Source organism: Panthera pardus, unplaced genomic scaffold (assembly GCF_024362965.1).
Source record: "Panthera pardus isolate Hobbes unplaced genomic scaffold, ASM2436296v1 HiC_scaffold_6, whole genome shotgun sequence".
NCBI classification, from domain to species: domain Eukaryota; kingdom Metazoa; phylum Chordata; class Mammalia; order Carnivora; family Felidae; genus Panthera; species Panthera pardus.
This window is the reverse complement of record NW_026526991.1, coordinates 123,976,492-123,999,666: the sequence shown is the minus strand read 5'-3', so window position 1 is coordinate 123,999,666 and position 23,175 is coordinate 123,976,492. Positions and strand designations below refer to the sequence as shown.

Sequence of the window (23,175 nt, the reverse complement as noted above, 5' to 3'; positions counted from 1 at the left end):
CACAGTGTAGGGAATATAGTCAATAATGTAACATTTGGGGCGCCTGAGTGGCTCAGTCGGTTTAAGTGTCCGACTTCAGCTTATGTCATGATCTCACGGTTTGTGGGTTTGAGCTCTGGGCTGACAGCTCAGAGCCTGGAGCCTGCCTCTGATTCTGTGTCTCCCTCCCTCTCTCTGCGCCTCCCCTGCTCACACTCTATCTCTCCCTGTCTCTTAAAAAATGAATAAATGCTAAAAAAGAAAAAGTTAATAATGTAGTAACATTTTAGGATGACAGAGGGTGACTTAATTGTGATGAGCACAGAATAATGTACATAATTGTAGAATTGTTATACTTGAAACTAGTAACACTATGTCAACTAAAATAATAAAAATTTTAAAAATCTTATGAATAAATGTAAATGGTCACCATCACCACCTTGGCACTACAAAGCCTTCGTCAGACTGCTAGCTGTTCTTTAATGCCCATTATCCTCTTTTCCTACAGTCATGGTTTGCACTGGGCACACCGCTACACTGCTCAAGACTACGTTTTCCAGCCCCCACTTGCAGCTAAATCGATCAAATGACTAATCTGGCCAGCTGTAGTATGCATTACTAAGAATTCTGATATCCTTTCCCTTCCCCTTGAAAGAACCAGAACATCTATCTTGGGCCCACAGATGACATTACCAGGACTGAATGACCACTTCTGCTAGGTGAGACCAAAATAAACAACGAAAACAGAGAAACAAAAAATGCTTTTATATTTTCTAAGCCATTGAATTCTGGGTCTCTTTGATACAGCCTGTGAGCCTATACCCTAATATAAATCCCCTGGCTAACTCTTTTAGGTTAACAATAACTGACCATGAAATGCTGTTCTCATGTCATCAGGCAATTAAGTCTGACCTATTCCCACCTCTGTAAGAAGACAAATCATAGTCCAGAACTTGTTCCTCTGAACAATCCCTATTTTTCTAGGAAGAGTTCCATGTGCTGAATTTGTTTATTCCCGTGTGGTTTATTACACATTAGGTAGGTATCACAAAGTAACTCCTCACTTTCCAGGAATCTCAAAGATATGGTGATGTTCACATTACTGATGCATTTTCCATCAGATGTCTTTTGCCTGACATTCTAGCTTTAATACCCCAAATCAAACTACCATCCCGTATCTGTGACGAAACAAGTCTTGATGCAAAAAATACCTAAAGATGACAACCTAGGACCATTAGCTAATAAAGTGATGTAAATGAGTGAAAACTCAGTGATCAACTATTCCAAGTCAGTTAACATATGTCCCGCTATAGCACTGGAGACTAACCTCTAAAATGGCTACCCCTACATCTCGATTGTTCTTACCCTAATCTCAACCTATTATGCTTATAAGTATGATCACTTTATTCAGTGATATGTAAAAACTGGTCACCTACCGATGATTTCAGTAAAGTAACAGTAATGGATTATATTGAGCTGTCCATTGTCTACTAGTCATTCTTAAAAAAAAAAACAACAGCTTATATGTGGGAACGTTAGATGGGCTATAAGGGGTGGGGAATCCAAACCATGGCCTCAGTTTTTTAAAGTCATCTTTAAGGGCACCTGGGTAGCGCAGTCAGTTAAGCATCCAACTCTTTATTTCGGCTCAGGTCACGATCTCACGATTCTGTGAGATCAAGCCCCACCTCCGGCTCTGCGCTGACAGTGCAGAGTACGCTTAGGATTTTCTTTCTCTCTCTCTCTCTCTCTGCCCCTTCTCAGCTCACGTGCTCTCTCAAAATAAATAAATAAACATTAAACATAAAATAAAATAAAATAAAAGTCACCTTTAATCAGGTAGGATTTTTCTCCCCTGGACAATTTTCATTCCCTCAAAAAGGTGCACCATTCCTGGGAGTACTGGGAACACAGGTCGATGCATGGAGTGGACGGAGCAAGTTCCTGTTCCATCTCCTGGTGCCAAAGTCTTGCGATATATTGTCCTCAGAGAGAGGACATGGCAGATATTCAACTGATAAGAGCAGGTACTACACTTGATCCTAGCCAAAAGGCCAAGAAGTGATTAATCAAGTAGCATCTTTAATCGATGCACATTGTGGGAACACGAATGCCAATTAGTTCATTAAAATATGCAAGTTTCTGGAGTACTTCATGAAATCAAATCTAAACAAAGAAACAGAGCTATCGAGTGACTTAATACAACATTTTGTTCTAAAACAAGACATGTGGCAGTTTTTCCTCCCTTCCTAGCTCCACAGCCCCATTCTCTCAAGAAAAATGGAGAAAACACAATAGCCCAAGAATCATAAAATTGAAAGGCTAATAAGCTTTCTGAGATTCAACATGAAATTAAGACAAATACAGTAAGACCAAAGGGTTTGACCAAGTCTTGGGGATATGATTGCACATTATTAAAATCTGAAATTTAGGGATGAGATGAAAAGCAAAATGCTATCTATTATGGCAACATAGCTTAAATCCATGCCAGTTTCGAGGTCTTATGGATATTTTAAGGCTAGAACAATGATAGCAAAATCTACTTGTTTCCAAAAGCCGATTACAGAAGCCTATAAAGACAAAATTTAACTCACCTTCAGCATCCTTAACCATATCCAGTTTAAGAGCCTTTGTTCCATCAAAGCAAAATGCCTTGATGGAATTCAGCCCTAACAATAAAGCATTCTGTTTTATTTTTTCTACTTTGTTGGATATTTTATCCAGTGCTATTACTTCTCCCTAAAAAACAAACAAACAAAACACATAAAAATAAGGTGTATACCCAAAGCAGTCATGAAAACTATCAATACTGTGGAAAACTGATGAAAAATTATGGTCTTCTCTATTTTACTACCACCCTTAGTTTTAAAGGTGACTTCATTAAGCATCTGACTGCTGCTTTTGGCTCAGGTCATGGTCTCACGGTCATGAGATCAAGCCCTGCATCCTTCTCCATGCTGGGTATGGAGCCGGCTTGGGATTCTCTCTCTCCCTCTCTCTCTGGCCATACCCCACTCGCTCTCTCTTAAAATAAACAGTTTTTTAAAAAAAGTCAATGAGGATGATACCACACTTCTACAAATGCCTTGTGACATTCATATGGTTTTAAAAATATGCTATGAAATGATATTGCAGAGATGGTGAGATTAACTCTTCAATGTCTTTTCTTGCTTTTTTTTTTAATATACAACATCCTTGTATGACATGTGCATCTAATGCATAGACAACAATGCTGAAAATTTGCTGATGATGTTCCTAAATGTGACACCAGGTTAGTGGTAGACACAGTTTTCCTATTAATATTTTGACAAACAGGAAAACCATTTCCAGAGAGTTGAACTGGAAAAGTAAGCAACAGCAACTGGAATAAGTTTCAAATGCATTACTGTGGTGATGGGTGAAGGCTGCTTTTACAGAAGTACAAGACTAGAGGCTATACTCACATAAAACTTGCTTAAATATCAAAATAAATAACAACACATCAAGAACAGCAATAAAATCTGGAATTCACGCAAGCTCAAATATTTCTATTCAAAGTTGTTCATTTCTGCTGGCGGCCCACTATGGGGGAGTCGCCCAACTCCAACTCAACTCTCCACATATCCCCCACCCTTTGGCACTCACCTTGCAGTCCCTTGCCTTTCCTACTTGAGCTGAGCCATAGGACTCGCGTCAGCCAATGGGATGACGGTAAATGTGATACAAAAAGAGCTGTGGAAAGGACTTGAACAGGTGGCTTTGCTCTCTGCTTTGCCCTCTGTGCTCCTAACCTTCAATGTTTGCCCTCTGCTGGGCTGGTCCCCTGACTACCCCCTAGCAGGGAGATAAAAGAAAGGAACCAGCAGCAGGGAACCCTAGTGGTCTCTGCTGAGGTCACTTTAGATAAGCCAACACCAGCCAAATTCAAGTGAATGAGCCCACCCAAGACCATGGGAACCCCTAGCTGGCCTGCAGCTGATCAGGTGCACAAGCAAGCCCTGCAGGGATCAATTGAATCCCAGACTCCTGAGCTGAATAAGTGCTTAGTCGTAGGCTGCTAAGGTTTCTGTGGTCGTTTTTACACACTAGAAAACGGAACAACAAAACATGGACACACTTAAAATACCCAGATTCTCTTTGAAATGACTTCTTATTAGAGAACACAAAATATCTGTGAACAAATACTTCTAAGCCAACACAATAAATATCATATACCATAAATTAAGGGGGGGGATTATGATTACTTCTTCAAGGCATATCATAATCTTCACAATTAAGATTTCAAGGAATCTAAAAAAGGATCTGCATTTACACACCACAACTCCATAAAATGAATCTTGTTCTGCATTTTACACTCTGGTGATATTTAATGCATTTTTCCTTAAAGTTTTTACTGTTACCAGTTTAAATTCTTTTTGGATAAACAAGAATATAAGTAAACAGGCAAGTATATCTCCTCTAATGAACCCAGAGTATTAATTCCACAAAATTTAAACAAGTATCTTTTTCTTCCTTACTTACCTTAAGGCCACTCACTGAGGTTATACTAGTGTTACCGCAAGTGTGTCTGTGTGTGTAGGGTACCTGTGTACAGAAGGCATACATATACACACGCAGTACGTATATATACAGTGCCTATATATAGTGTTTGTAGATACACACATACAGTACAGAAACAGATTTTAACCTTTCAATGTAATTATTAAAAATATAAATTTATATATGTTTTATCCCTCTGTGACACAGTGAACGTTTCAGAAGTTACGATAGTATTATATACTAATATGCAAGCAATGTGAATTTTCATCAGAAGTCTTTGGATAAAATGATTTGCACTGATGAAAGGGAAAAGTTACAATTTCACCTTGACACAGTAAATGTTCCTATTATTTTCTGTGCAAGATTGCTTGTAAATTGCTTAAGCATCCTAAAAACCATCAAATACAGATCAAAAATAATCACCTGGCAAAGTCCAACACTTGGCACTTTGGGGAGTGGGCAAATATTACTTCTATGAAGTAAATCAGCCAAAGCAGAAGGGCTTTGGTAAGACTTACGGACGTGTATTTCTATGTCAGAAAGTCTTACACCTCAGGTAGGTAAGTTTTTATTTATAAATTAGTACTGTGACAAAAACTGTTGAGTTTTCTAGGTGCCTAAGAAATCCTCCCACTGAAGAAATGTGAGCTAATTCGGAAAATCAAGAATGGATCCACACTGCCTCAGTCTTTTACTGTCCTGGCTGTGCTCCTCACCCAGCTTAGATCCCACGTGACATCAAATCACTCTCTTCTACACATGCTTTTGTGTCTTAGATGTAAGCATGGCAAAAATGCTGCTGTGGTTAAGCTCCATTCTTCACCAACCTCCTGTCTACCCCCAGGCAGCTTAAAAAAAAAAAAAAAGCCCATCATTATCCCAACTAATCCTGCCTCAAATTCATGACCGTTGTCTTCAGGGAGCCCACAGTGCTAACTGGATTCCTATGGCGTGTCCACACCCGTCCTCACTTCCACTTCCTGGACTGGTATTTCCTACCTCCTAGCTCTTACCGCCTCCTTCCCCATCCCCATTTTCATCTGATGACCTTGCTTCCTATTTCACTGAGAAAAGCCAAATGATCAGAAGAGACCATCCAGGTCCTCCCACACTGACCAGCCCACCAACAGCTGCACCTATGTACTCAGCCTCCCTTCTTATTTCCACGGGATAAACTGTCACAGGCTACCAACTAAAGCCACTTGTGCATCAAATCCTAGCCCATGTCACCTCCTCAAAGATACTGTCCAGGAATTTTCCCTGCTTTCTCTGGTGTTACATGTTTCCCCTTTTAATGCATCTCTCATTAGCATATAAACATTATCATTTCTCTCATCCTAAAAAAAGTATTCCCTGAGTTCACCTCCCACTACTGCCCCATTTCACTGCATTCTTTTTTTTTTTTTTTTAATGTTTATTTTTAAGAGAGAGAGAGAGAGAGAGAGAGAGAGAGAGAGAGAGACAGAGCATGAACAGGGGAGGACAGAGAGATAGGGAGACACAGAATCCGAAGCAGGCTCCAGCTGAGCAAGAGGTCAGCACAGAGCCCGATGAGGGGCTCGAACTCACAAACTGCGAGATCATGACCTGAGCCGAAGTCGGACGCCCAACCGACGGAGCCACCCGGGCACCCCTTCACTGCATTCTTGTACAAATAACTACCCTCACCACGACCAAAGGAGCTGTTTTGATTCACTTTTTCAGATTCTTCTCATTCTCAATCCAAGCAAGCATTTCCACTCACCAAAACTGCTCATGAGAAGCTCACCCATCACCTAAATGGTGCTAAGTCCACTGGTACGTCTTAGTCCTCCTTCTACGGGCCCGGCAACAACATCTGACACAGCTGATCTCTCCATTGCCTTTCAGTCCCTTCCTTCACCTCGTTTCCAGGGTAGCACACTCCTCTGGTTTCGCTCTGACATAGCTGGCCACTCCTCTCCTTCTCCCAGCTTCTGAATGTTGGCACACGGTACCCAGGCAGCTCAGTCTTCTGGCCTCTTCTACTCTCTACTGCCACCCACGCTAGTTTTATGCCTTTACACATTATCTATATGCTGATGGGTCCAAATCTCTATTCCATATATGTTTACATTTCCAATCCAAAGTTTTATTTCCAGTCCAGGCCTCTCTCCTGAACTCCCGGCTCAAATACCCAATTGCCTGCTCATGGTCATCCTCTGGATGTCTGACAGACACTTCACTTTATTATCTCCAAAACTCAATTCTGACTTTTCCCTGCCGAACTTGCTCCTCCCAGTCACCCCCACCTAGCTCTCTCTCTCCGTTGCCTCAGGCCCAAATCTGGAGGAGTCACCCTCGATTATTTTCTCATGTCCACAACCCACTTCCAGTGCGTCTGCCGCTCCTTACAACCTCACCTTAAAAGCCACTCCAGAACTTCCCGCCTCCATGACGCTTCCCTGAATTACGGTCTCCTAACTGGTCACCCTTGCCCTCTTACAGCTTCTCTTCAATGCGGTGGCCAAAACGATACTTGAAACAGTAAGGCTTATGCCACTCTCTCTTCAAAACCTCCAACGACTTCCCATCACTCGAGTGCAGGTGAAGTCCTGACACACCCTGCAAGCTGCTCTACCCAAACGTCCTCCCCTGGGCCCTCCCTCTCCGACTGCTCTTTCTCTACCCGTCCTCCTCAGCAAACTGCAGAGGCTCCTCAAACAAGTCAGGTGCCCTCCAGCCTCGGCACACTTGCACTTGCTGTTTCCTCTCACGAAAACACACGTTCCGCAGACCTCCACATCGCTCAGCACCTCCAAGTCTTTCCTCAGAAGCCGCCTTCCCAGTGTGGATCTCCCTCCCCACCCTCCTTCCAACTGCCTCCTCACTCTCCGCCCCCCAAGAACCCCAATTCCCCTCACCTTCCTTCACTTTTCACCGTAGCCCTCATCGCAATCACATATGCCAGACCCTGTATTCATTTAGTTTAGTATCTGTCTCCTCGCAACTAGAATGCAAGCTACATGAAGAAGGTGATTTTGGTCACGGTGGTTTATTGCTACACGCCCAGTCCCCGGCACATGGAAGTCCTAATTAAATATCTGTTTAATCAACTAACAATCAATTAAAATCTGACTTCAGATCAAAGTAAGTGAAGACACTAGCATGTCTCAGTATTTTAGGAACCACTTAATTGTATGGAATTTGAAATAAGAAGAAAGATGGCATCAGCCAGCCGTATCCTCTTGGGCTGAAGTACCGCAATTGCAGCAGAGAATGGTTACAAGGTCACACTGAGTACTAAACAGAAGACTAACCCATAATGAAAGAAAACATACTGTCAAACACATACACACGGAGGTACAGGCGGTAAAATGTGAGATAAAGTTATCCACGACTTACTCTATCTTGTGACAATAAACCAAGCTTGGTAATCAAGACAGATCATACAGCTTTTGTAAGTCTCAAGATGTGTCTGACGTGTATGATATAAGTACATATGCATGGATGGATGTGTAATTCGATACTGCAGTAATGTGCAGTCAAATTAACTCTTAGTGGCAAAACTGAATAGTTTAAAAAGTATCAAGTCTTATACTTAAGAACATAAAAAATCTCTTCAATGTTTCATTTAAATGTATATTTATGAAGAAGACTTCTACTTTACAAATGTACTAGCAAATTTGGGATTTAAGAAGATCTTCAAATGCTGTTTACAAATGATAATTATATACTACACTCAACATGTGATGAATCCCATCCGTGAAGAGTCTTCACTTTGGATGAATCTATAATAATTCAGATTATAAATGTCTGCATGTTTCCTAAGTTATATGTAGTGCTACTTTCAACACTGAAATACGTAATATGTTGAGAGTAGTGTTTGCTGTGAAGACAGTCTTACCTGATCGTGCATTAATGCTGCAATGTGTGTAGTTTTGCCTCCGGGTGCTGCACACAAATCTAGAATCTTCTCTCCAGGTTGAGGATCCAGAACATGAGTTACGACGGCAGATGGCAAATTCTATAAGGGAAAACAAAAAATCAATTACCAATGACTCTAAATTTTTTTAAATTATTATTTTATTATTTTAATTTTTTAACATTCATTTATTATTGAGAGACAGAGGATGAGCATGGGAGGAGGGGCAGAGGCAGGGGAGACACAGGATCCGAAGCAGGATCCAGGCTTTGAGCTGTCAGCACAGAGCCCAGCGCAGGGCTGGAACTCACAAACCCTGAGATCATGACCGGAGCTGAAGTCAGACACTTAACCAACCAACTGAGCCACCCAGGTGCCCCTCTAAATCCTTTTTTTTTTTTAATGTTTATTTATTTTTGAGACAGAGAGAGACAGAGCATGAACGGGGGAGGGGCAGAGAGAGAGGGCGACACAGAATCGGAAGCAGGCTCCAGGCTCTGAGCCATCAGCCAAGAGCCCGACGCGGGGCTCAAACTCACGGACCGTGAGATCGTGGCCTGAGCTGAAGTTGGACGCCCAACCGACTGAGCCACCCAGGCGCCCCATTTTTTAAAGTAGCCTCCATACCCAGCGCAGAGCCCAGCATGTAGCCCAGTGCAGGGCTTGAACTCACAACCTTGAGATCAAGACCTAAGCTGAGAACAAGAGTGGGGATACTTAACCAACTGAGCCACCCAGATGCCCCTAATGATTCTAAATCATTTTAAAATTAAGAATCACAGAACATAAACACATCTTTGGAGGCAGTCCAGTACAGCATCCTCCACCAAAATACGGTTTCTGTAAAAATACTAGTGTCAGGAAATTCACAATTTCCTAGATTATCCTTTGATCTCATAGGACCTTCACACGCAAGACACACATGCACAGATGCATTTCCCTAATCAATTTAGCAAATCATGTTTTTTTCTCAACAATTCAATATTTTTTTAAGTTTATTTATTTTGAGAGAGAGAGAGAGCAGGGGAGGGGCAGAGAGAAAGGGTGAGAGAGAATCCCAAGCAGGCTCTGTGCTCTGAGCACAGAGCCTGATGTGGGGCTCGAACTCATGAACCGTGAGCATCATGACCTGAGCCAAAGTCAGATACTTAACTGACTGAACCACCCAGGTGCCCCAACAATTCTCAACATTTTGAAGGTCAAAGCCCTTTTAGAAATGTAAGAAAGCTCTAGGTTTTTTTCTAAGAAAATGTATAAAATTTTGCAACTTCAGGTGCTTCACCATCTAATGCCCACTTAAGAATTCTAGTTTTATGCTAATGCCAGTCAAAGACATTTGGGTTCCTATCTCCCCACCATGACCACATTTCTGTAGGAGAAAAGTAAAATGTAAAAAAATCTTATTGTTTCTGATTGGCACCCAGAAATGTATTATGAGACTGGACAACTCAGATACCGCAGTAGTAAATTATACTGCAGTAAGTTATACCTTACCTGATTATTAGTATTGATCACATAAGGACTGCTACTCTAGGATAACAGTTTGCCTCAAATAAAATAGAAATACTGGGGCACCTCGATGGCTCAGTCGGTTAAGCATCTGATTCTTGATTTCAGCTCAGGTCATGAGCTCATGGTTCACAAGTTCAAGCCCTGCATTGGGCTCTGCGCCGACAGCACAGAGCCTGCTTGGAATTCTCTCTCCTCTCTCTCTGCCCCTCCCCCACTCATGCACACATGCTCTCTCCCTCTCAAAATAAATAAATATTGTTTAAAAGCTAGAATATTACAAAGCAATGCATTTTCTTTAAAGTAATGCAGTTTTTAAATTACTTGGCAAGCACAGAGCTATTTAAAGTTTAAAGGTGTCCATTCGTTCTCACATTGGAATTGTATCCATTAGTATGTTCTCAAGAACTGGGAGAAGGTTACAATGCTCTCAAGTGAATCCAAGATTACCACTTGAAAACAGAAAATCAACGTGAGAAAGCAGACACAAATGAGCAAGTACTCCCCCTATGGAAACAGGAAGCATTAAAATCAATGCAAATCATTCAGGCATCTGAAGAGCAGTCCCTCCACGTTAAACACTAAAAACAGCTTAACCTGTTACAGAGTTTCTCTTCAATGGTCTAATTTATTCCCAAAATATTTAAAAATTGAACTCCAATATGAAAACACTAAAACATGTATGTGGCTACTAGAGATTTGGTGATTCCTTATCTGAAGACAACTGGTTATACTTGTCTCCTAATAACATTAATGTATTGGTCAAAAATGACAGAAATCTGCAATCAAACATAAATAATACATTAAGAACCTTCTGGCAATGCAATAAATTGAAATTATCAAACAGTCCAAATGAAAAGGCTTCATTAAATATTTAAATAATGACAAACTTTTCTTAAAATAATTTAGTCTACTACCTTTCTCTACAGTATATCCCAATCCTAGCTACACAAGAGAATCACCTAGTGAGTTTTTCAAAAAGGTTTAGTCCTGATCTAGAATAGTGAAACCAGAATTTCTGGCAATAGGGCCTAGGCATCAGTGTTTTCAACACTGCCCCAAGTGACTCTAACGTGCAGCCAGACGCACCCCATTGCTATGCTATAGTGATTCTCAACCTTAACTGCACATGAGAATTGCGTGGGAGAGCTTTTAATCGTCCTGACCCAGACCCCACCGCAGTCAGACCAACTAAAACCAATTCTGGTGCTAGTGCCCAGGCAGTAGTATTTATTTAAAAGCTCCTTAGGTTGTCCAACCTCATCTGGCTCTTAAATTAATTATTTACAAGGAACGAGGCAATGAGAAAATTAAGTTTCAGGCACTATGTTTTATTCCAGTTAAACTAAAATGTTATTAGAATATAGCTGAAAGCAGTTCTTGTAAGTATTTAACTGCTAAACTTTTAACTGACAATTATTTCAAATGTGAAGGACATCTAAGATTATTTTGAGATCCTGTGGACTGTGTTTAAGCAATTCAAAAGTTCCCTTTTGACTGTGAAAAGCCAAATGGTATTACACAGTTGTAGTTTTAATGATTGTATACAACACTCCAATTAACTCTGAAAAGTATATTCTAGTATATAACTTCAAGTGCTAAAATGAAAAATAATCAGTTATCAATAGCCCCTTACACATACACATACCCCAGCAAAACAAAGTCTCCAATGCAAAGCTTTTGCATTAGCTGTTAGAAGTAACAAAGAATATAGATTTGGGGATAATGCCAAGGCCAAGAGGTATCCAAAAGCGGGAAAGAGAAAGCGAAAGAGAACCCCACAAATTTCCCCAGGAATTTTTCAGCAGCTCTATAATTCCACCCATTCTATAAACTAACCTCACCAAGTAGGTAGACAAAGGCTACCAGTTGCCAAACTCTTATGCTTATGAAATATGATTTCTTCAAGGTGTAAATTTCTTCAGCCAGTCATCCTATGAACTACCTTGTGTCACAAGTTAAATGGCTATTGAACATCATTCAATAATGTGTTCAGTATCAGCTGTCTTAAGTTGTAAGCCAGTTAATGCTTGTGGTAATATATTCCAAGCACCTAGCACAACTCCAAATTTTAAAACAAAGGCGGGGGGCGGGGGGCTGGCACAGATTACCAAAGAAAAATTTGAATAATAGCGTGTAACTATATAGTAGGTTATATATCCTATGTGTTACACCATCACTATTGTAGAATCAGATAATACACATAAATCTGTTTTCCTGTTTGTTCCCATTAGAAATAATCTTTGGGTTTATGTCTTTTGATTAAACACTGGGCAGAGCAGAAAGTAAATGGCATGTGCATTTAGGTCAGGGTTCAGACATTACTAATTATGAATTGTATATGACCTTGTCCAAGAAACCTAACAGATCTGATACTCGGTATCTTCATTACATATTGGGAGTAGTAACAATAATACCACCTAACCAATGAACTGTAACAAATCAAAAGAGTTACCATCTGCAAAAGTATGCAATAAACTGGACACGGCAAAATAAACTGTCATATCACAGCAATTGATAACCACCTGACAAAAATGTGTTAGTAGTAAATCATCTGCATCTCACTCAAAGTTACAAATACACTTACATGTATATTAACGCATGCATTATTTAGACATTAATATTTTGAGATGGAAAATAATGGTTATAATGAGCTGTTAAAGCGCCTTTGGGCAACAGAGGGTTAAAAAAAAGTTTAAAATTCAGTTGAGGGGCACCTGGGTGGCTCATCGGTTGAGCACCCGACTTGGGCTCCGGTCATGATTTCATGGTCCATGAGTTCGAGCCCAGCATCAGCTCGCTACTGTCGGCACAGGACCTGCTTCAGATCCTCTGTCCATCCCCACTTCTCTCTGCCCCTCCCCCACCTGTGCTCTCTAGCAAAAATGAACATTAGGAAAAAAAATCAATTGAGAAAAAGAGAGTACGTACAAAGTTTTTTCCTACTGCTCATTAACAAAAGGTAGATCAGAAAAATAAACCACAAAAAATATGGTAATAGAAAAAAAACACTGTATTTGAAATAACTCACTGAAGTTATGTTTCAATGTTAATAAATATTTTGCTTTGACAAATACTTACCTGTAAAAATAAGTAGTTGGGCAGTACATTGTCAAATGAGGGGCTGAGGTATATCGGTTCTGTCATTCTTATGCCTATGCCTCTGAAAAGCAGAAAATCTGACATTAGTCTGTATAAAGTCCATAGTCTATACAAACTCCACTTCTGGGAACATACCCAAGCAGCCCAATAAATATAGGATGTTCTGCCTTTTTAAAACCTCTTTAACTCAACACCACAATCCTTAGGATATTCCTGTGAATTGTCTATGACTCATTCCCTGCAGTAGAAGGCCATCAGGAAAACTAAAAAGGATAAAGTTACATAAAATTTTCATTTAGGCACAAAGGAGTTTTTCAGAGATTTGAACAAACTGAAAAAAGCAAAGAACGGCTTGAATCTTTAAAAAAACAACAACACACAGTTATTTAATTAAAAATGTTATTTACATTAACATACAATAGTTGTATTGTTATTTTACCTTTTAATTCCAGTATACAGTGCTGTATTAGTTTCAGGTATACAATATAGTGATTCAACAATTCTATACATTATTCAGTGTTCATGAGAATAAATGTGCTCTTAATCCCCTTTATTTCACTCATCCCCCCCCTACCGACATCCACCTCCCCTCTCATAACCATCAGCTTGTGCTCTAACCAGGAGCCTGGTTTTTGATTTGTCTCTTTTTTTCCCTTTGTTTGCTTGTTTTGTTTCTTAAATTCCACATGAGTGAAATCATATGGCATTTGTCTTTCTTTGACATCTGAGTCTTTATTTATTGATTTATTCTAATCTTTCTGGTAACAGATTCATGATCACTGTTAACAGCAATCAACAGTTTCTGAATCCTTCAGTTTGGAAGGCACTATGCTAGGTACTTGTATGAAAAACAAAAATAGACTTGGGGCACCTGGGTGGCTCAGTCGGTTAGGCCTCCAACTTCAGCTCAGGTCATGATCTCACAGTCTGTGAGTTCGAGCCCCACATCGGGCTCCGCGCTGACAGCTCAGAGCCTGGAGCCTGCTTCAGATTCTGTGTCTCCCTCTCTCCCTGCCCCTTCCCTGCTCATACTCTGTCTGTCTCTCTCTCATATAAATAATATACGTTAAAAAAATTAAAAAAATATATACATGTATACTTAAGAGTCATGCCGATGCTAAGAAACAACAAACATGCCACACAACTCTCCTCTCAACTCTTTAGAGAGTAATTGCCCAGTATTGACACAATCCTTACAATGAGCTCTGTCCCATTTTATAAGGGGCAGGGGAAATGATCAGAGCAGGAAGTGCAAGGGCCCAGGAGAACATGGTGGATGGTGATTCATCAGGACAAACATCGCAATCTGAGAGAGGCTGTCAGAGACTATCAAAGGCAAGAGGAAGTACACAAATAGTTAGAGAATGCCAACCATGGCCTGGCGTATCAGGCCACACCACAAAGAGGAAGAAGAAAAGCCAATCAACACCATGTTCCAGGGATTTAAGGGGCACAGAAAAAGCACAATCTAATAATAAAGGCAAGGATGAGAACAGGATTGAACCCAGGTGCAGGAGTACACGTATAGCATCTCAGTATGGACATCGAGAACAAACTCACAGCTTCTGAACCAATCCTGGAGCAGAAGCATCCATTCCAATGATCTGCACCCTGCCTGACATAGGTAGTTGGGCTAATTTTACTCACAACGCTCCTGCCACCAAATGTGCAAGGTTTTCTCTCAAACCACCCGCGGGTCCTGCAATTCAGTTCAGTTCTGGCTCTAACTGCCTGGGATTATCGGGAGACTGCATAGGCTCAAAGGTTCAATCCAACAAGACCGGTCTCCCTCCAGATGCCAGCTGCACATCCCAAGGTGCCGCCTGGACTTCTGATCAATTGGCTATAAATTTGGGGGTTTCCACAGTGCCCTCCCGGTTTGAAAATTCGCTAGAACTCACAGAACTCAAAAAAGCACTTAGTATTACTAGTTTACCATGGAGGATTCAAGTTAGTATTGGCCAAATCAAAGGGATGCGCAGAAGGTATGGGAGAGGCGCATGCATCACCACCACCCGCCCCCCTCCCCCCAGCACTTCCATGTGTTTACCAACCTGGAAGCTCTCTGAAGCCCACCATCTAGGAGTTTTTATGGAGGTTTCATTACACAGACACGATTGATTAAATCACCAACTGCTGGATATTAAGTGAATCTCCAGGCCCTCTCCCCACCCTGGACGTCCAGGGGTAGAGCTAAAAGTTCCAACTTTCTAACCACGTGGTTGGTTCCTCTCGCTAGTGCCATCTAGATGCTACCTAGGGACCCCCAGCTACCAGTCTTCTCATTACCATACAGAAGACACTCATCGCTACGGAGATTCCAAGGACTTGGGGAGTTGTGTGCCAGGAACCCAAAGACCAAATTATTATTATGCCTCAGAAGGATAAGTTTATACTTCCCTTTGAAGTGAAATAATTGCTGTAGCTATTCATGGACTGCCATCGCAGTGAAATGACTATCATGTCCACTTAGTTCTAACATCCTTTGTCATACAGTAAATATGAACTCCTTTCTCCCCCTTCCCATGCCTTTTATCCTCCCTCGATGTGTCTGCATCTCTACTTTTAATGAGAGTTAATTAATCAGTTCAGTCTTTGGTCCTTGCTCCAGCTGGGATCAAATCTAGCCACTTCCTGCACAGTTGCTGTCCCTGACAAGAAAAAATACAAAGGAACCTTCTGAAAAGTCACAGCCTCACATTCAAAAGTCAGTCATTTGTTGGTATAACTGGTATACTGACCTTGATCAACACCTCAACCCCTGCCCAGAGTCCGAATCCATTATGGAACACCTTGAATGCCAAGACCCACCTGCTCACTCTTTTGTAATTTAAATGAATTTGTGACTCCCAGGACACTAGTCCTCTGAAAAATACTCAAAACATTAACATTTATAGGCCTGCCTTTCTAATCCAGTTCCCACCTAGCGTTTCAAGTTCTGCTATTTGGGTATCTCCTTCTGACCACCAGCACAAGTAGGTTCGTCCATACAGTATTTAACTTAAAATACAACTTTTTTTGTTAGGTGTATCTCCATATAATAATGCAACGCACCAGATCTCATAGGAAAAACAGGCTGTTAGTAAATTAATCTACCTCTATGAAGTCTAAGACTCAACTCTGCTATAAGTCAAGAAGCCAAAGGGTGCAAACTTACCAACCAAATAACAAAGTACTACTAGTTGACGTAGTTCTAAAATTCCACAAGAAACATGGTGTATGCACAGTGTTCCTTGCTTGTGGAAGCATGCTTTTCCTCACATAGGCAGAGAAAGAAATCCTAACAGCGTAACTGGATGCGGAGTTTAAAAGTTGAGTTTACAAAAGAGTTTTCTGAAAGATGGCTGCCTGCTACTCCCACCAAAAAACATTACTCAGAAAAGTCTGTCAGTGTAGTAGTTCTGAATAATATAAGAGAATGAAGAGTGGAAGAAGGTTCGAGATGGCAGAATAAAAAGATCCTGAGCTCACCTCCCCCCACAAACACAACAAATGTGCAGCTGCATATGGCATAATTCATTCTGAAGGGGACTTAGAGATTGGATGAACAGAGCCCCCACAACAAGAGACAGCACCAAGATGGGTAGAAATGGCAGAGATACATTCCTGATAAGGAAAAAGCCACACCCCAGGAACAACATTCCATGGTCAGAAGGGACCTCAAAGGAATCTTATCTCCCTGAGGAGAGATCGAAGCTCCACATCAGGCAACCCAACCCTTGGATCCTGCATGGAGAGATGAGCTTCCAAAACAGCTGGCTTTAAAAACCAACAGGGAGTAGGTCCAGGAAAATTACAGAACCACAGGGAAAGGAAAACCCACTCAAAAAAGCCTTCCACACAGACTCAACCCAGAAACCAGTACAAATGGTTTCAGATCAGATTAAAAAACCACATCAAAAAGAACAAAAAAGATCAGAGCCAGACCAAAAAGCACATGCACCATGGAAGTAGACCTACTTACTAATCTTGGAACAACTGCTGAAGGGGATGGAGGAGACTCGCCCTGGGGGGTAAGACACTGGGGGCAGCCCTGCTGATGCTGGGATGAAAGGCACCATTTTGAAATTTCCCTCTAGACCGCTAAAGCCACGGTGTGCATCCCACTGAGAACCCCATACGACCCCAGCCCTCAGCAGGGCCTTGCAGTCTACAGGGTGATAATTCCACCCACCAGCACACCTGCAGCCATCAGGGATGGGCCTCCAGCTAACCAGGCAAGGGAGGGAAGCCGGCCTCACCCAAGAATGCACCTGGAGCTACTGAGGGGCTGCCCCAAGAGGAGGACACATATAGCCCATCCAGGGAACACCCCTGAAGCACCTGCGTCTGGTGGTCGGTGCGAGGGAATCGCACTTCTGGGCCCTACAGGTCATTTCTTACAGAAGGCCACTCCTTTAAGACCAGGAGATGTAGATGAACTATGGAATACGTGGAAATAAACATAGAGTTAGGGATAACGGGGAGACAAAGAATATGTTTCAAACAAAAAAATAAATCAAAAGAAAAAAAAACTAAACGGAGATAAACAATCTACCCAATACAAAGTCCAAAGTAATGGCCATCAAACTGCTCATCAAACTCAGAAGAAAAATGGGTAAACACAGAGAGAATTTCAACAAAAATAAAATATAAGAAAGGTCCAATTAGAGGTGAGGAATAACAGAAATAAAAATACACTATAGGGAATAAACAGCAGATTACTGATATAGAAGAAGAGAGCAGTGATCTGGAAAACAGGGTAGTAAAAGTTACCCAAACTGAACAAAAAAATGAAAAAATAATTACAAGTGTTAAGGATAGTTTAAGGGACCTGTAAGCCAACATCAGTGCACTAACATTCCCCTTCTTAGGGTCTCTAGAGGAAGAGAGAGCAAAAGGGGCAGAAAACTTATTTGAGAAATAGTAGATGAAAGTGTCCCTAATTTGGCAAAGGAAACAGACATCCAGGTCTAGGAAAAACAAAGAATCCAAAAAAAGATGAACCCAAAGATATCCCCACCAAGACACATTATAATTAAAAATGTCAAAAACTAAAAACATAAAGACAGAATCTTAAAAGCAACAAAATTTTAAAAAGCATTAGTTACATATAAGGGAACCCACCCCCTACCCTGCACATCACGCTATCAATTTCTCAGCACAAATTTTGCAAGCCAGAAGGTAGTGAGTGCCACAGTATTTTCAAAGTGCTTACAATCAAGAATACTCTACCCAGAAAGGGTATCATTTACAATTGATGGGGAGATAAGAGTTTATCAGAGAAGCAAAAGCTAAAGGAGATCATCACCACTAAATTAAATTTATAATATTAAAGGGATTTCTTTAAGCAATAAGGAAAAGGCCATAATTAGAAATAAAGATATATGAAAGAAAAAAAAAATCTCATTGGTAAAGGAAAATATATAGTAAAGGTAGTGGATCAACCATTTATAAAACTAGTCTGAAGGTGAAAAGACAAGAGTGTAAAATCACCTATACCTATAATAATTTAGCTAAAAAATACATAGGATAAAAAGATGTAAAATATGATGCCATAAACATAAAATGCTGCTGGGTGGGGGTGGGGAATGTAGTGATTTTGGAATGTGTTCCTAATTAAGCAATCACCAACTTAAAATACACTGTTATATACATAGATTACGTATGAATCTCATGGTTACCACAAACTGAAAATCTAGAATGGGTACACACACAAAAAAGAGGAAGTAATCCAGGCATAATACTAAAATCATCAAGTCCCAAGAGAAGAACAAAGAATTACAAATACAATCAGAAAACAAGTAACAAAATGGCAATAAGTACCATATAAATGATCTAAGCAATGAGTGGGGGCGCCTGGGTAGCTCAGTCGGTTAAGCATCCTCTTGGTTTCAGCTCAGATCATGATCTCGCAGTGTCATGAGTTCTAGCCCCACGTCGGGCTCTGCGCTGACAGTGCTGGGGAGGCTACTTGAGATTCTCTCTCTCCCTCTCTCTCTGCCCCTCCCCCACTCGCACTGTCTCTCAAAATAAATAAACTAAAAAAATTTTTTTTCACAGAGCATGAGTGAATGGCTAAAAAACAAGACCCATCTATATGCTAACTACAAGAGATTCACTTCAGACCCAAAGACAAATACAGACTGAAAGTAAAAGGCTACAAAAAAATATTCCATGCAAATGAAAACTAGAAGAAAGCTGGGGTAGCAACACTTATATGAAACAAAAAAGGCTTTAAAACAAAAAGGCTGTAACGAGACAAAGAAGTGCATTAAATAATCATAAAGAGAATCATTAATAACAGTAACAATAGGGGACTTTAACACCACACATACATCAATGGATAGATCATCCAGACAGAAAATAATCCGATAACAGCTGTTAAGAACACATCAAACCAGATCGACTTGATACATACAGGATATTCCATCCCCAAACAGCAGACTACACATTTTTCTCAAGTGTACATGTAACATTTTCCTAGATACACCACGTTAGGCCACAAAACAAATCTCAATAAATTTAACATTTAACAAGACTGAAATCACATCAAGCTTCTCTTCCTACACAGCAGAATGAAACTAGAAATCAGTTGCAAGAAACTAGAAATCAATCACAAGAAGAAAAGTGCCCACTGATAGATGAATGGATTAAGAAAATGTGGTATATATACATATACACACAGGAATATTAGTCACAAAAAAGAATGAAATCTTGCCGTTCATGACAACATGGATGGCCCTCAAGTGTACTATGCTAAGCGAAATAAGTCAGATAAAGACAAATACTATTATGATTTCACTGTGGGATCTAAAAAACAAATGAACAAACGAAACAAAATAGAAACAGAATCATAGATACAGAGAACTGATGGGTACGACAGGCAAGGGGGTGACAGTAATGAATAAAATAGGTGAAAAGGATTAATTTTCCAGTTATAAATCAGTTACCAGGATTAAGTTATGGGGGTTAAATAAGTTACAAATAAGATTAAATAAGTTATCAAAAGTGGTGCCTGGGTAGCCCAGTTGGTTAAGGGTCTGACCTCGGCTCAGGTCATTATCTCATGGTTTGTGGGTTCCAGCCCCATGTCGGGCTCTGAGCTGACAGCTCAGAGCCTGGAACCTGCTTCGGGTTCTGTGTCTCCTGATCTCTCTCTCTCTGCCCCTCCCTCGCTTGTAGTCACTCACTCACTCTCTCTCAAAAATAAATAAATAAACCTGAAGGAAAATTTAAAAATAAAATAGTTATCAATAAAACATGGGGATGTAAGGTATGCCATAGGAAAGATAGTAATATTGTTACAACTTTGCGTGACCACAGATGGTAACACCTTATTGTGGTGACCATTTTCTAATGCATATAAATACCGAATCACTGTGCTGTATACCTGAAATGCAATATTGTATGTCAATTATTCTTCAGGAAAAAAAAAAAATGAAGCCAGTCACACACACACACACACACACACACACACACACACACACACACACACAAAGAGGATGAGGCGTGTACTACTAACAACAGAACTGAAGGAGGCAGTCAAAGCATTGATTCCCAATTTGAGACCCAAAGAAAAACACAACATACATATGCTTTATCTTCATATTCATAAGCCGTCTAAGAATAAAATATTTGCTCTTGGCCATTTGGAAAGCGCCTGCTTTCCAGAGTTAGCTAATCCAATAATCTGTTACCTCTGAAGAAGTAATTTCAATCATAAACCCAAATCACTGCAACATGAAAACTGTTCCAGGGATCAGGGACATGGTCCAGTTCTCCGCGGATAAACGCACAGCTTTCAGTACCTCTACATCAGCTGTCAGCGGTGGGGTAATGGAGCTGTCCACGGAACTCCTTAAACAGTTTAGGCCGAAACGTGAAGCAAAAGCAGACTCTGGACTGCCCACAGATTTGATGTGTTTAGAGCCAGGAGCAACCTGAGATGATTTAACAATAACTGTATCTTAATTTGGTTTGAGTAAATCCAAACACTAATCCTTGACCACAAGTAGCCATGTGGCTTTCTGGTAAAAATTGAATATAAATTTTTTGCTTTTTAATTTTTATTAAAATCATAAGCTTTTCCTTTCACAAAGTCAGATTGTTTAAAAAGCTCTGGATAGGTCACAATTTATCCTTTTTCAAGATGAGTACTGTTCCCCAAAGATGCAACAATTTTTAAATCAATAAAATTCACAAGGAAAACTGAAACTGACAACTACAGTGTGACTATGTGCTTACTCAGGGCACTTTAATCTAAGCACCTACTCTTTCACCTAAAAGCAATTTTTCAAAAAACATGGAAATACTCGACGATTATTTTCCAGTTGAATTTATACCAACAAAATTTTATAATGCAACTAGATCTATTTTTGACATTGTTATTATTTTCCTTGAATCACCAGAAAGGATGTACATTTCCCCCAAACAAACCTTGACGACATACTTCAGTTCGGGTAGCCCATTGAAGATTTCTTTGCGGCTTAGCTCAGAAATCCCATTGCCAAGGAATACTTTCGTTCCATCAAATTCTTTGGCTCCTTTCTTACATTTGCCTTTAATATCAGAGTATACAGAAATAACATCTCCAGCTTTCATAACTAAGAAAGAAGAAAACCAGATGATACTAATTAAACTCTGTTTTGGTAGGAGAATAGTGAACATTCTTTAAGCTGGACTGGGGACATGAAAGGGCATCACGAGTGGGTATGGAGGTCTAAACTGGCTCATTATCTCAAAATAACCCCTTACAGAAAATACTGCTTTTTGCTTTTAAATGTTCTGTAACAGTAAATCTAACTGAAGACTTTTTTCTAGGAAAACAAAAGTCTTCAAAACATTCTATCTGAATTGGAAGAATTTAGCTAAGCAGAAAAGGAAGGTATCTCCTACTTAAATTATTTTCTCCAAACCTAACATTCCCTAAAAAATTTCATTTAAATTTTGGTATCTTTGGCTCAATCCTCAAAGTTCTAAGGTTCCTTTAAAAAGATCCCAGGGCACCTGTTGAGGGCCTGACTCTTGATTTCGTCTCAGGTCACGATCTCACGGTTCATGAGTTTTAGCCCCATTCATGTCGGCTATGTGCCGACAGAGTGGAGCCTACTTGGGATCCTCCCTCCCTCCCTCTCTCCCTCCCTCTCTCTCTCTCTCTTTCTCCTCCCCTCACCCCACATCCCCATTCCTCTCCCTCCGTTTTCACTTTTTTTTTTTTTTAAACGATTCCTCAAAAAAGTATACTAAAATCCCTTAAAGAAATTTTTCTAAATCCCACAACCCTGTTATTTCTTTGCAGGTTTCCTATTATAGCAGTTACAGCAGGGATGTAAATGATAAGCACAAACATTCATTCATATATATATATGTGTGTGTGTGCATGTGTGTATATATATGTATGTGTGCACATATACATGCCCATACATATACATGTGTATATACTCACAACACCTTGAAACTACAGAGTACAGAATTTATCTCTATGGTTAAGTCTAATTTTTATAGTCATTTCATTAATTTCAGTAACACATCCTGATGACTTTCAAAATGGGAAATTGCATTCCACTTCTTCTTAGACCTAGCCTGCCACAAATTTGTCTAGCCCATTAACTTGACCACAGTAGTGAGTAGCAGATCAGCCAGAGCTAGAACTGTCCACACAGATCAGGGGTCAGTGAACTTTTTCTGTAAAGGGTGGTAAGCAGTTGAGGCTTTGTGAGCCACATCAAGTCTATTGGCATATTCTGCGTTTTAAAACAATCTTTTAAAAATGGAAAAACCATTTTCAGTTGTGAGCCACGCAAAAGCAGACACGGGCCAGACTTGGCCAGTGGGCAGTGGTTTAGCATACACTAATGTAGGTCAAGTTATTTATTTCACAGACAAGATAACTGAAGCCCACAGACTGAATAACTCACCAAGAGATCAAAACCCCGTCTCTTGATTTCAAGCCCAATAAATTAGGACTGAACCACAGTGACTAACTTACTAAGCATAATGTAACAGGTCATCAACTGAGTGAGTAAATTAAGAATATTGACTTTTACTCCAATATTAAAATTCCAGGTACTGAAGGTTACCCACACAGTGACAACGGAAGTCTGAGGGCAATGGACTTAAGAATACAAAATAAAATCTCACTGACATCTTACACTCTATTAATCAGTAACAGTCCTCTGAAGATCATCTCACATACCCTTATA

General features: G+C 40.3%; 1 protein-coding gene and 1 non-coding gene across 6 annotated transcripts in view; both read right to left on the bottom strand.

The window, feature by feature from the left end:
• The window catches only part of NSUN6 (NOP2/Sun RNA methyltransferase 6), a 69,878-nt gene that overhangs the window by 28,392 nt on the left and 18,311 nt on the right, over nt 1-23,175 (bottom strand). For all 5 annotated transcript variants that reach the window (XM_053895602.1, XM_019460641.2, XM_019460640.2 and 2 more), the window contains 4 exons: nt 21,423-21,576; nt 12,971-13,052; nt 8,363-8,482; nt 2,574-2,718 (listed from right to left, as the gene is read on the bottom strand). In XM_053895602.1, coding sequence (XP_053751577.1) covers nt 2,574-2,718; nt 8,363-8,482; nt 12,971-13,052; nt 21,423-21,576 — 501 coding nt within the window. The remainder of the gene's footprint in view (nt 1-2,573; nt 2,719-8,362; nt 8,483-12,970; nt 13,053-21,422; nt 21,577-23,175) is intronic.
• On the bottom strand, nt 1,857-2,045 carry LOC128775219 (U2 spliceosomal RNA). The gene has a single exon (XR_008419859.1). It is a non-coding gene; the product is annotated as a U2 spliceosomal RNA (small nuclear RNA).